General features: G+C 36.8%; 1 protein-coding gene across 1 annotated transcript in view; it reads left to right on the plus strand.

Moving 5' to 3' along the window:
* The window catches only part of RNF17 (ring finger protein 17), a 120,953-nt gene extending 107,035 nt beyond the window's left edge, over positions 1–13,918 (plus strand). Inside the window, exons 29-37 of the mRNA XM_063080080.1 lie at positions 54–173; positions 1,079–1,159; positions 2,578–2,703; positions 3,776–3,832; positions 5,827–5,943; positions 7,741–7,903; positions 10,532–10,667; positions 12,060–12,249; positions 13,820–13,918. Coding sequence (XP_062936150.1) covers positions 54–173; positions 1,079–1,159; positions 2,578–2,703; positions 3,776–3,832; positions 5,827–5,943; positions 7,741–7,903; positions 10,532–10,667; positions 12,060–12,249; positions 13,820–13,918 — 1,089 coding nt within the window. The remainder of the gene's footprint in view (positions 1–53; positions 174–1,078; positions 1,160–2,577; positions 2,704–3,775; positions 3,833–5,826; positions 5,944–7,740; positions 7,904–10,531; positions 10,668–12,059; positions 12,250–13,819) is intronic.
* The last annotated feature ends 1,357 nt before the right edge of the window (positions 13,919–15,275 follow it).

A 15,275-nucleotide genomic window follows, 5' to 3' on the forward strand; every position in this document is an offset into this window, starting at 1 on the left:
CCCTAGTTTTTAGTAATAAATTTTAAACATAAATTTTATTTGGCCTGTTTCAGGTACAATATTTAGATCATGGATTTACAGAGAAGATTCCACAGTGTCATCTTTACCCTGTCTTGCTATATCCTGATACACCTCAGTTTTGTATTCCTTGTCAGCTCTGTAACACCATACCCGTGAGTACATAGTAATTTGTGGGATGATTAATGTTAAATATTGGTGTTTATTAATAATTTTTTAGAAATTAGAATGGAAAGTAAATCCTTTTCAGTTGCAACAAAAATAATAAAATACCTACAGATAAGTTTAATAAGACCGCTACAGTATTATCCTGAAGGACATAAAACATCTCAATAAATTAAGAGACATATAACATATTCCTAGTTGTGAAGGTATAAGATTGTAAAAATTTAGTTATTTCTTTATCAAATGAAATTACAACAAATTTGAAGCTGGAAAACAGATAAAAGAGTGGTATATTAATTATCTCTTGCTGTATAAAAAATTAAGCTGGAACTTAGTGGTCTAAAACAACAGTAAACTTTCATTATGTCATACAGTTTCTGTGACACACCAGACCCCTTGTGGTACTGCAGTCAAGATGTCCCCCAGAAGTTTAGTCATTGAAGTATTGCCTGGGGACAGAGACCCACTTCCAGATGGCTCACCCACATGGCTGTTGGCAAGAAGTCTTAACTTCCTTGCCATGTGAACCTCTTAATACATAAAAATATCACAGTCACTGCTCCTTAATGAATATGTCTTGTGGGCCTGTACAAGCACTGCATTGGCATATTGGTCTTTTTTTTAAAGTTTTGAATGTGATGTTTTGTTTAACGTAGGTTTATATTTCTAAAGCATAAGATGTTTTAAGTGAGTGGTATAGGGAGAAGCTGTCAAATTATTAGTTTTTTAAGATCATTTTTATCATATACCCATGATAGTCTCTGAAAACTGCTTGTCTGTGTTTTGTACTACTATATCACCTATTTTTGGATACTTTTGTATATCTTATTTTGCCGCCTGCTTTATCTTATTCTGTGAAAGTGTAAAAGAATCTGAGTTATTTAATTCCAAATAGGTTGGGAATGTCTGGCAACCAGATGCAATAGAACTTCTTCGGGAACTGCTTTCAAAGAGAGAGGTGGAAATTCACATTATGGTAATTTGTATTTAAAGCATATATTGCTGGTTTAAATTATTTGCCGTAAAATGTTATGACTAACGTAATTTGAGGGGTATTTTTGATGATAGGTAGTTTTATATGTGTTCCTGTGTGAATGTATATTACTCAACATAAGTTACTTACCACTTTGGTTCTTAGGCTTGTTTTAAGTAAACTTAATTTTGAACAATTTCTGAGAACTTCCATAACCATTAATGTTAGTAATTTCAAAGATTCTTTATTAATTATTAATGACTCATTTAGATACATGGAGCAGTACCAAATTGTTGGAGATGTTTATACACATATGTAGCAGTTTTCAGGATGGTTTTGTGTATTGGGTGCAGGTTAATTCAAAAGGGTCTGTGATGATCCCTGTCCTTAAAGACCTTGTCTGGTTAGTGAAACAAGACATAAACCTAAAAAAATCATATTACAAAGCCACATGCTGATAGCCAAGTGACTGGTAAAAAGAGTAAGTGTAATGGAAGTTAAGAGATGACGAGAATTGACATATCCCTTAAAGAAAAGATGGTAAAGTTCTCCTGACTGAGGAAATGGAATGCGGAAAGGCACAGAGAGACATTTTTAGGAAATAGTATAACTGATTGACTAGAACATTGGAGATTTGGGGGAGGGTCCATTTAAAAACAGCGTCAGGGAAGATGTTCCTGCAAAGGTAGCATCTGAGTCAAGACCTAAACACAGTGAGAGGACAGGCCCCGCAGGCACTGGGAGAAGAGTGCTGTGCTGGTGCTGGGGAGAGAGCAGGGCACATGGGCAAGAGAGGCCCGGGAGGCAGGTCTGGAGGGAACAGAGAGAAGCAGGAAGGTCCACTGGAAGGCAGTGACCACAACTCAGTGAGGACATGGGTGTGGACAAAGGCGGGACCAGTGGAAATGGAGAGAAGTGTCCACAGTCAGCTAATCAGTCACAGACAGGTTCAGTACCTAATCACCATCAATGGAATTTATCCAGAGTTTTAAAGCATTGTCATGACTCCAGCTTTTAAACTGCTACTTTCTTCTGATTCCTGCCACTTGGGGATTTTTATTGAAACTTCATTTCTTCACCTCTGAACCTTTTCTTTCTCCTTCTACTTAGTATAAATTATTAGTATCATCTAAAGATGATGTATATAGTAAATTATACACACTAAATTATTTTCTGGTAAATAACTAGACAACTCTATCCCTTATGGACATGTAAATGTATTTTACATAAACCAAAGTAGTAGAATTACTGCCTCATAACCTGTCAGAATACCAGGAAGAAAATTCTGTGAAATCAGTCACTAGTCAAGCTGTCTGGTAATACCGTGATTGTCAGAAGCCTAATTTCATATTTGCAGACTATAAAATTTTACTTATGAAATAGACTTTATTTTTATAGTAATCTTTATTGAACTGATATAGGAATTACCTGAAAATCCATGGGGGAGATTATCTATTCATCTCTATTTTGATGGAATGTCACTTTCTTATTTTATGGTACACCATAAATATTGTACTTCTGGACATTCAGAGGAGATATTGAAAGAGGTAAGTGAACTATTTTTCTATAAAAATCTAAACTATAGAAAAATTAATTCTGGTTAAAATGTCACAATTTGTCTGACACCTTGAGTCTTGACTATGAGTCTACATATTTGATCTATTAAGAGAGCCTAGAGAACTTGTACATTCTTTATTGAGAAACCAATACACTAAATCATGCTTTATAAATGTCTTGAAAAATACTTTAATTATATTAAGATTCAGTTAATGTTTCTGTGCCTTCAAACCTAGTGAGACATCCATTATGTTATCCAATGTCGTTTGAATATAGGGATGAACATTATAAAATATTTACAGAATTCAATGCCATAAAAGGGATCTCTCCCCAGATAAAACATTTTTTCCTTTTACTTTACATGAAAGCCATATATTATAACATTTCTCCCATTTGCCTTCTCACAGAAAACTCAGAGCCACATTTTGAGCTTAGCTTCAATAAATAGCTAATTCCAGCTGCCTAGTACTTCTGTTTTTAATATTTCAAAAAACATAAGTAGCCTGTTATAGAACGGTTTCACATTTTCAGCTGCTATAAACCCTTTATGGACACTGTATGCATCATAATAACATTTTACACCACAAGATATTTTTATTTCTAGAGTTATAGTTCACTTGTTAGGTTTTTAAATATTTATTTTAGTGATAGCACACAACCAAACACTGTTCTGTTCAATATAGTGTGTGTTGTGCATGTGCATGTGTATATACAAGGTGTTTCATTTACTAAACTGGTTTGATAAAGACTATTTAGTCTGTCTTCCAGTTTCACTCTTCACTGTGAATGTTATAAAGGGAAAAGTAAGAGCTCCCAGTCTCTTACAATAAACTAATCACCATTGACAGGTGTTACCAAACTTTTGAGGATTCTTATTGTTAAAATATTTAGATAGTAAGATTATTCAGAACAGTAGGTTTTCCTGTAGTTAATCTGAAATAACTAAATGAATACCAACAAAGATGTGCACCTAGTTTTTCTGGGGTTGAAATATGAAAGTGCCTTAAAATGGCATCGTATACCTAAAGTTGTTCACTCATTAATAATACTGTATTATTTCAGAAACCATCAGGTTACAATAAAAAGTATGAAGAGGAAAGATGGGAAATAAGGTTCGAGGTAAGTAGCAATCCAAGTATCTCGGAACCTTTGGACACTTCATCAGTATAAAGGATCTGATAGAGGATCAGGAAGTAAGAGTTTTCTTTCTATTGAGATATTATTTACATGCCATAAAATTCACCTTTTTAAAATGTACGATTCAGTGGCTGTTAGTATTATTCACTGAGTTGGACAACCATCACCACTAATTCCATAATGTTTCATCACCCCTGAAGGAAGCCCTGCACCAGCAGTAGTCACTCCCCATGCCTCCCTTCCCCAGCTTCGTGGCAGCCACTTAATCTTCTGTCTGCATGGATTTCCCTATTTAGGACATTTTGTATAAATAGACTCATATAATCTGTGGCCCTTTGTCACTGGCTTTTCACTTATGAGAGCATGATGTTTTCAGGGTGTATGCATGTTGTAGTATCAGTACTTTATTCCTTTAATATGACTTGTTTATCCATTCATCTGTTGATAGACACATGCGTTTCTACCTTTTGATGATTGTGAGTAATGCTGCTATGATCAAGTACAAGTTTTTATAAATGTATTTTCCCAAGTTTACTGAGTCTCGTGGTAACTATATTTAACATTTTAAGGAACTAAAGGACTGTTTCCCAAAGTGTCTGTACCATTTTACATTCACATTAGGAATGTACAAGGATTCCATTTTCTCCACATTCTCACCAGATTACTGATTTTTATTCAGATTACAGATTAATCTGATGTGTTTTTAGCCATCCTAGGATAGGTGTGAAGTGATAAATCATTGTGATTTTGACATGCATTTCGCCGATGAGTAATAATGTTGAGCATCTTTTCATGTGTTTATTGGCCATTTGTAGATTTTCTTTAGAGAAATCTCTATTCAGATTCACTGCCCGTTTTTAGTTGGGTTATTGTTCTATTGTTGTATGAATTTTTAATATATTCTGTATACAAGTTCCTTATCAGATATATGTTTTACAAATATTTTCTCCCATTCTGTGGGTTTTGTCTTTTCACTCTGTTGATAGTGTCTTTTTAAGCAACAAATTTTTTAATTTTGATGAAGTCCAATTTATCTGTTTTTTTCTTTTGTCACTTGTGCTTGTTGGTGCAGGAGGAGTTTTAATAAGTAAAACTTTATTAGTATAATTTCATAACAGATGCTTGTTGTTAAGTGCTTATTAGTTTGTTACAAATAAATAAAATTCAATAGCAGGTGGTCACTTTTTGCTGAGTTTTTCTAGGTTTGAGTTTTTGTTTGTTTTCTGTTTTGCCATCAGATTGGAAATGTTAAATAGTAATAAATTAACCTACACATTTGAATGTGGTGGTTTTATTTCTTAAGATAATTACCACATTTGAGAACAAAAAGAACTTTTAAAAAAAATATTGTTGGTATTAGCAGAAAAATGTGCATTCGCAACTGCTGCATGCTGTGATCCTCTTGAGACTCTCATGATTTTGTATTATTCCTTTTGTGTTTGTGGAACTTAACCTTTCTGATGATTTTAACTTACTTCCATCTTCTTTTAGCATTTCATATATTGTTTTAGTTTTTATTACAAATAAGTACTTATTCTTAAAATAAATGAAAGACTACAGAACTGTGTAAAGGAAAAAGGAAATATCCCGCATTCTGCACCTCAAACACCCCAGTCTCACTCATTAGTACAATTACTGTTGACCATTGTTAACCATTCTTCCAGAATTTTGTGTGTATACCTAGGTATGTGTACATCAGTAAATATTTGTGCATGTTTTGGGTTTTTAGGTTTTTTTGTTTGTTTGCACAAACAAACAAAATTTTTTTTATAAATTTAGGGACAAAAGAATACTAAAGATCTAAGTTTAGTCATCACCTTTTGGTTCTACTACAACAGAATCATTTTGTGGTATTTAGTATTTAAGAGAGCTTGCTTTCTGCAAATTGAAAGTAAATTGGCATCATAATGAATTTTTATAAGGTGGTGGATTTTTGTAATTGTCATTCTGAAACTTGAATTTATGTGGTGTTTTAGGAACTGCTTTTGTCTGAGACAGAGACTCCTATTTTACCACCATATTTGTCTTCATCTCTGCCTCACCCAGAAGAACTCTTTGCTGTTCAAGTTAAGCACGTTATCTCACCTAATGAGGTATGTCATTAAGTGATTAAGGTGCTGGTTAAAAACATAGCAAGCAATCTTGGTCTTAAACACTAGGTTTGACTCTTCACTTCTCTATCTTCCTGATTTTAAAGAATTGAAAAGTGGTGACCTCTAGTTTTCCCCACCCTACAATATCCTCTTTAGAAATTTGGTAATACAGTCATGAGTCACTTAATGACAGGGAGACATCCTGAGAAATGCATTGTTAAGCTGTTTCGTTGTTGTGTGACCATCATAGAGTGTGCTTACACAGACCCAGATGGTATAACCTAGGCCGTATGGTATAGCCCGTGGCTCCTAGGCTACAAACCTGCACAGCACATTACTGTACTGAATACTGCAGGCAATTGTACTGCAGTGGTATTTGTGTATCAAAACATAGAAAAGGTCCAGTAAAAATGTGGCATAAAAGATCTTTTTAAATGGCACACCTGTACCGGACACTTACCATAGATAGAGCTTGCAAGACTGGAAGTTGCTCTGTGTGAGTCAGTGAGTGGTGAGTGAATGTGAAGGCCTAGCACATCGCTGTGCACTACTGTAGACCTACGTTACACTAATTTTATTAAAAAATGAAGTAATTATGCTGTGACATTATGATGGCTAGACAATAGTAATTTTTCAGCTCCTTTATAATCTTATGGGACCACTATCGTATATGCATCTACTGTTGCCCAGAACATTGCTCTGTGGCACATGACTATATTTAATATAAGGGCAAGTGTTCTTTAAGCACCTGCTGGGTTCCCAGTGTTGTGTTGCTTCGTTCATTGTTATGTTTATATCAAAATTTAGATGTATAAGGTGAAATCATTTCCACGTGTGAAATCTTAAACATCTCAGTCCTGTTCCTTCTTCCTACACTGAGCTGTACTGTTCCTTACCCTGCCCCGTGTTTTTCCGTACCACTTTACCACCTTCTGACACCTTGTGCCCCTTTCTTATTTATATGTTTGCCTCCCCACCACCAGAATGTAACTCCATGAAGACAGGGATTTTTGTCGATGGTGTTCATTGATATATTCCCAGAACCTAGAATAGTGCCTGACATAAAGCAGGTGCTTGATGAATATCGATGGAATCAATAAATGCACAAAAGAAAATTTAATGACATGTCCTTGGCTAACAAGAGAGAGAGGAAAAAAGGATAAGTTAAGTAGCATCGGCAGTTCCTCCAGCCTTTTACATGGTAATCCATTCGCTCGAAGGCAAGAGAGGAATTTGCTGTCTAATTTCATCAAAGACCATAGTAGTGTACAGCTGTTGCTGGTTTTTATAATGATTTTTTTATAATTATTTATTGCTGCATAATAAATTACCCTGAATTTACCAGCTTAAAACAATACACATGAGGGTCAGGAATCCAGGAGCTGCTTAATTAAGTACTGTGGCTCAGGATCTTTCATGACGTTGCAATCAAGATGTTGATGGGGGCTGCAGAATCCATTTCCAAAATGACTCATAGGAGGCACCCGGGAGGCTCAGTTTCGTGCCCAGGGGCCTCTCTGGTGACCTCCCAGGATGGCTGTGAGATTCCCAGAGCACACAGGCCCTGACAGAGTGCCCCCAAGATAGAGTCAGGTGTCTTATAATCCAGTCTCAGCAACCACACACTTGGTGACAAAATACGTGTGGTAGGATGTGGGAAAGGAAGTCTACAAGGGGTAAATATCAGGAGGCAGGGATCATTGGAGGCCAGTCTGCCACGATAGTTTTGTCCACATAAATGAATACTAGAAGTTACAGAATTTGAAGTTTTTTTTCCCTTCCCTTTCCCCTACTTAGGTGTATATATGTCTTGATTCTGTAGAAAACTGTAATGCATTTAACCGGCATAGTGACACAGATGATAGTAGAGTCAGCTGGGAATCGGAGAGCCTTGATGAAGCGCTGTGGAGGGTGAATAAGAATGTAGAGACACTTCCTCCTCTGACGGATTTTAGAACAGGTATACTTATTATTCTTTTAATGTAACAGGATTCTTAATAAAACTCATTTTTTGGTTTTAATGAGCTGGTGAGGTTGAGTTATTTCTAACTTGAACTGATATTTCTCTTGTACTCACTTTGCACGCATGGCATGATCTCTGAATCCTCGAGACACCGTGCAGGTGACCTCCCATTTCCTAGATGAGGAAGGTGAACAAGAGAAGTGAAGTACCTCCCCTGGGGCGCTTTCACTTTCCAGACGTGAGGCTGTGTTGGGAAATTGACTGTGTAAAGATGATTTTCCCAGCTTGAGCTTTTACCACCAGCTCCAGTTGTGCAGTCATTTTAATTACAAGCCACCTAAGCTGACGATTTTGAAGTGGGGACTCAGACTTTGTCCTGTCAGAATGGGTCAAGTTCCTATCTTTTTTCTTTTTAATCCATTCTTCCCATCATTATTAAATACACGTGATTCTCCTTTGAGGAAAACATACCCGGTTAGTGGTGTTGACAGTTTGTGAATGACAAGAGTGGTGTCTATACATTTTTATCAGTATGTGACATATAGAGATGTATTTATTCTTGATATTTTGTACACATCAGAAGATGCTTGGCAAAGGAAAAAAACCTCAGCCTGATGTCTTACTTGACTTTATTCAGTGAGATTTTACTTGGTTGTGACGTCCTTTTGGCTGATAAATAATGCTTGCTGTTCCCTCTACCTGAAGTGTTGTTCACCCAGGATGTCTAGACAGTGCAGGTCTCTGCTCAACTGCTCCCTACAGAAAGTCTCCCCGACCTCACTACATAAACTAGCACCACCTCTTCCTGCCCCTTCCCCCTCCCATTCTCCATCCTCCTACTATCCCTTTTTAAATAGCACAGTGAGCAGGTGTCTCTGTGTCACCAACAATTAGAAGGTCGCCTAGCACAAGTAGGTGCTCATGAATATTGAATGAATGAAAGAATAAATTGATTATGGGTTTTGTGGGGTTTTTTTGAACACTCAAATTTATAGTCTGGAAGGAGCAATTTCTTTTCCGTAGTGTTCATATCTCAAGGGAAATCACACAATCTAACAATCTGTCCATGACGTGGTAATTCATGGAGCTATGCATATATATATATATGTGCATTTTTCTGTAGGTATTTTATACTTCAGTAAAAGTTTTTAAAGTATGCATATGTACATGTTGATTCATAGGCAAGTGCTATTAAATATGTACATTTGAATAAGGAATTTGTATTGAAGGAGTTGGTTAAATGGGGTAAAGTAAGATGACAACTAGGTGTTTGGTTTATTTAAAGTTCTGTTTTGAGAAGATGAAACTTCAGCCATGTTTTTAAGGCTGGAAATGGTAAAAGTGGGAAGGGACTATTAACAGTGATTTGATTATTTACTATGCAGAACAGTTCTGTTAGATGAGATTCTTTGCTGTTCTATCGATGACTTTCTCTATACACTCAAAAAATTGTTTATGACTCTTTAATGAAAATTATTTGAAATAAGATTTTTTTTGTACATTAGTCACGTACTCTTTCAGTGCTACTTGCCCACAACTACACTTTTCTTTGGGACTTGTGTAGAAGAGAGCATGGCAGCAAAGAGAGAGCAAGATAGCAAACAGGCCTATCCATCCCCTATGCTCTGATCTCAGAGTGTGTGAGTAGAAGGGAAATATCTACTATGCAGAGTTTTCCACAGTTTTACTCAAGTCCAGAATTCATGAGCACACTTTTAACTGAGCACTTGCCTGTACCTGGTACCATGTTAGGGATATAAACTACAGTTCTGCACTGAAAAACAAGTGGCCTAGAACAAGTGGCCTAAGCAGAGCAGAGCCCAAGCACAGTATGAAAACAGCAGCTCATGTTAAAGGAGCAAGCATATGCCACAGGATGACAGAGAAAGCAGTGGTCACTTTGTAGTCAGGACTTTTTGAAGATCATGTTGGAACTGAGCCTTGAAAGAAGAGCAGATGTTTACTGTGAAAGGAAGGGCTCAGGAAAACATTCTAGATAGGAAGGATATCCCTGAGGTAAAGTACAGGCATTAAGGTTTTAAATAATTCTGCTTCGAGAACTCATTGAGGATATGTGGTAGGGGTTTTTTGGGAGATAGAGAAGCACTCTGCAAATTGCGGGACTAAGGACTTGATATTGCAGGCGGTTAAGACGCCATTGAAGAATTTTAAACGAGAGTAATATAATTGAATTTGCTTAATTCTGGTAGTCTTACAGAGAATGGAGAGGAAGACAGGATTGAAGGCAGGAACAGCAGAAATTATATTTATTGCTCTTTGTAAAAGATGACAGCCCAAACTAAAAGAGATTTGGGAGCATAAGAAATAGGGGCTGTGGTAGGATGATTTGAGCCATGAGAAGTAGAACTAGGAACTCTGAGAATGGGAGAAGTGCCTTCCTTCAAAGCTTAATCCTTAGGAATTGGTAGAGAAAGGTTTATAAAATATAAACAGAAAAAGAGGAGAAGCCAATGTAAGGCCACTGCTTAGTGTTTAATTCTGGATGGTGGGCATACGGTGGTTGCATTTTCTTTGTACTTCTCTGTATGAAAAGAAAATAATAAGAACATGTTTAAAAAAACAAAAGGCAATATTATTATTTTTCCCCTTTTTCTGTCTTTCCAGAAATGCCTTGCCTTGCAGAATATGGTGATGGTTTATGGTATAGAGCGAAGATTATTTCCATTAAAGAATTTAATCCTTTATCTGTCCTGGTACAATTTGTTGATTATGGATCAACTGAAAAGCTAACAGTAAACAGGTTAAAAAGAAAAGGAAAACTCAATTGAATTAGGATTCTTAGTTTTGTTTTTTGGTTTTTTGGGTTTTTATAATTCTTTATTGGGAACATTTTGCTGCCTCTTCTAAAAGAAACAAGCTATCTTAAAGCTTTTATATAGTAGCTTTTATATTAGAGATTTTTGTTTAAATAGTAGGGATTTTTTAAATCTAGATTTTTATTATAAAATATTAAGAGTACAGTTAATTGGCATTTAGTACATTAACAGTATTGTGCAACTATTACCACTTTACATTTCCAGAACTTTTTCATCATTCCAAATAGAAACTCTGTACTCATTAAACAGCGTTCCATTCCATCCTGCCCCAGCCCCTGCTAAGTTGTAATCTACTTTCTTCTGTCTCTGTGACTTTGCCTGTCCTAGGTACCTAATGTGAGTAGAATCAAACAGTATTTGTCCTTTTGTGACTGGCTTATTTCACTCAGCAAAATGTTTTTAAGATTCATTTATGTTTTAATGTGTTAGAATTTTCTCCCTTTTTAAGGCTGAATAGTGTTCCATTGTATGTATACATACCACATTCTATTTATCACTTCATCTGTCAATGGATACTTGAGTTGCTTCTACCTTTTGGCTTTTGTGAATAATGCTTCTGTGAACAGGTATTTGTATTTGTATACAAATCTCTCTTTCAGACTCTGCTTTCAATTATTTTGGGTATATACCCAGAAATGGAATTGCTGGGTCATATACTCATCTATTTTCAGTTCTTTGAGGAACCACCGTACTGTTTTCCACAGCAGCCGCACCATTTCACATTCCCACCAACAGTGCACAAGGATTCCAATTTCTCCACATTCTCACCAGCACTTGTCATTTTCTGGGTTTTTTTTTGGGGGGGGGGAGGGAGTTAATAGTAGCCATCCTAATGGCTGCAAGGTGCGATCTTATTTGCATTTGCCTAATGATAAGTGATGTTGAGCATTTTTATATGTGTTTGTTGGCTCTTTATCTTCTTTGGAGAAATGTCTTGTTATGTGTATTTTCTCCCATCTCATAGGTTGCCTTTTCACTCTGTTGACTGTATCTTTTTTTTTGCTTCTTTTTGGTTTTTTTGCAGCTGGCTGGTACGGAGATCCAAACCTTGGTGTTATAACACCACACTCCAATCAGCTGAGCTAATCGGCCAGCCCAATTGTATGTTTTGATACACAGAAGTTTTTAATTGTAATGAAGTCCATTTTATCTTTTTTTTGCCTGTGTTTTTGGTGTCATATCCAAACAATCATCATGAAATCCAGTGTCATGAAGCTTTTCCCATGTTTTCTTCTAGGAGTTTTATAGTTTTAGCTATAAGAGAATTTTAATTGTAACATTCTGAATATTTTAATTAAGAATTTCTTTTGTGACAGACTGTGTCAAATTCCTCTGCATCTTATGCAGTATCCAGCCCGAGCCATAAAGGTTCTCTTGGCAGGGTTTAAACCTCCTTTAAAGGATCCAGGAAAGGCAAGAATACCGTATTGTCCCAGCTGGAGCATGGAAGCATTGTGGGCTATGATAGACTGTCTTCAAGAAAAGCGACTTTATGCTTCTTCTGTGGTAAATATCTGTCTTAATCAGCTATATTTCTTTTCAGGCTATTTCTGTGGTCCCTATTAGCTTTGTAAAGTGCTGTTTCTATGCAGCTCTACATGCAAAAATGTAATAATTAAAGTGTATAAAACTATGTATACTATCAGATTAATTTTAAGTCTTCTTTTATCTTAGTTTTTATTTAATAAGCTTTTTATTATTATTAACCCTATGGTGATATATCACTGATGTGGTGAATAAGATAAAAATGATCTAGATGAGTATGGTGTAGTCAAAGAACTTACAAGTTAATGAGGGAAACAAACTCACAAACCACTAATTAACACAAGATAACATGAAATAAGTGCTGTAACAGAGGTCTAGGAAACTTTGTGAGAGTGCAAGAAGGAATGGTTATTTCCATCGGGAGACATCAGGGTATTTGAGCTACTTCTTAGCAGGCACTCAAGTACTAATTGAATGAGTAGGACAGGGAAGTGGCATTTGAGCTGCATCCTGAAAGATGAGCAGGAAGACCAGGAGTTCTCATCAGTCACAGAAAGATTTGAATTGTAGTATATCTCAAAATTGTACTAATTTTGAATTGTTTCATGTAGAACTTGTATCAAAAGGTCAAATAAGAAACTGCAGATGGTATTTAATAGAAACCTTTCTTCTTCCAAGGCTTAGCATGTCACAAAAGGAGTAGCCTACAGGCAGAATCTGGTCCGCATCATGTTTTATATAGAGCACCATTTTAAAATTGAGGACTTTACCCCCCAAAATATTTGGGACCTCTGATTGAATAGAATAAAATCCAGGAATCCTGGATCTCCCTCCCACAATGGCAGTCAGCTGGAGTGGCGATAGATGGGAATGTACCCTTCAGTTCACCCTAGTCCTTCCACTAGTGTTCTGCCCTACCTGCTTCTCTCCTGTGTGACACATGCCTCATCTCAGAATTTTGGGATTCCTGACACACTGGCTATGACAAAAATGAGCTCATAAGGAGACAGTGCTGTTACTAGAAAGTGCATTTTGAAAACCTCTGTACAGACGCTGCTGTGTGTGCAGAGTGGTGTGACAAGCTCATGCAGCCTTTTTCTCAAGAAGCAAGTGAAAATACGGACAGGGCGAGTATTTCTTCTAGATATGTATTTTTTTCACCTTATGAATAACACTCAAACTTTGGTAAGTTTATGCATAAAGGTCTGATGCTATATGTGTGAAATGTAACAACTTTAACAGGGATAATGGTATTAATTGGCTCCATCCAGGAGAACCATGCGGGGAGGAATTACAATTGAAATAGAGCAGGAGAACGGAAGGAATGGGATTTAGCAGGAAACCGTCGTAGATGCCTTTTGAAGTAGGGTAAAAATTATAGATATAAGCTGGCCAGTTAGCTCAGTTGGCTAGAGAGTGGTGCTGATAACACTAAGGCCTGGGGTTTGATTCCTGTACTTGCCAGCTGCCAAAAAATAATAATAATTAATCTAGAGAATCCCCCTTCCCTCCTCTGTGAATGGCCAGATGTAGAAGGAAAAAGGCAGCAAAGATATTGTGTTTTCTTGACAACTGTATCTTTTAATTTTAGGCTCAGACACCAGAACCAGTAGTGACATTATATGAAGATGAACAGTATCCAGTTCATATGTCATTAATAAAAATGGGGCTCGCAGACAGAGATGAGTGATGTGAGTCTAAGTTCTTGTTCACCCTTCTAGCCAGAGTAAGACATGTGACCCAGAAATTAATGCTAAGTTGCTCATAAAAGCACCCTTGGCTTTTCCTTAATTTCACAAAGGAATAACAACAAAGCTCAACAAGAATCTTTCTTCCAGATTTCTTCTTCTTAGACCCTTCTCACCTATTGAGCACCAGTATCAAAGAGGTCCCATATCTATAAGAATTCTTGGCATGGCTATCGTTACTGTCACAGTAGCAGATAGGTATGGGGTGAGCAGGAGAGAGGGGGCGCCATAAGTAATTTAAGCACATGAATCTGTAGTGTGCATACAGAACTACTGAACAATGTGCGTCCTAATAACAAAGTTATTACACTACTGGGGTAGCCAGCTCTTTATCTTGTCCATTCACATAAATCTAACAAGTGATTCAACAACTAGACTGGAACGCTTAACATGAAGCAAAGGTTTAAAATAACACATATTTTGTTTTTCAGGTATACGGTGCAGAGCATCTGGTAGCAACCCTGAGAAAGTTTTCTGTTATGTTTAGACCATTAAACCATTTCACACTTGGTTTCTTGACTTGTTCTGCAGTTGTGCTGGCTCCCTCCCTCCACCCCCATTCTTACATGTTGAACTGGTAGGAATTGTGGGGGGGGGGGGTATCAGAAAGAACAGTTAATAAATATTTGCTTTCAAACATTTTCTTGTTTTATTTTACTATATTTCATAATGAAATAGTTAAGACACATGATACAAATTTTAGTTCATTTTATAACTAATGATTCGTCTTAAGTAAGATATTATCAATACAGTTGAAAGCCCCTGTAGTGCCTCTCTCCAGTCACATTCTCCCTCCTATAGAGGTGAACACTGAGTGATTTGGTGTTTGTCATTCTTACATGGGTCTTTATAATTTTGCTGTGTATGAATGCATCCATGAGATAAAGTACTACTCTGTGTATTTTTAAATGTATGTGGCATTACACAATTGCTATAGATTGGATGCCTGCCCCCCTTACCTCCCCTGCCCCGCCATTGAAGCTTAAATCCCCACTGTAACTGTTGAGGGTGGGAAATCCTATTATGGTAATTGAAAGGTGGGGCCTTGAAGAGGTGATTAGATTGTAAGGACCATGCTGTAGTGAATGGATTAATAATGATGGTTGTGGGCATGGTTCTGAGGGCTTTAAAAAAAGAGTGAATGGGAAGTTTGCTCTCTCTGCTCCACCATTTCTGTCATAAGAAACCCCTGGGTCACTGTCGCCACCACCAAGACCCTAACCAGATGTGTTCCTGTACTGTGTACTTCCCACCCTCCAAAACTGTAAGCAATGTTTTGATATGGTTATAAAATACCCA

Source organism: Cynocephalus volans, chromosome 15 (assembly GCF_027409185.1).
Source record: "Cynocephalus volans isolate mCynVol1 chromosome 15, mCynVol1.pri, whole genome shotgun sequence".
Lineage (NCBI taxonomy): Eukaryota > Metazoa > Chordata > Mammalia > Dermoptera > Cynocephalidae > Cynocephalus > Cynocephalus volans.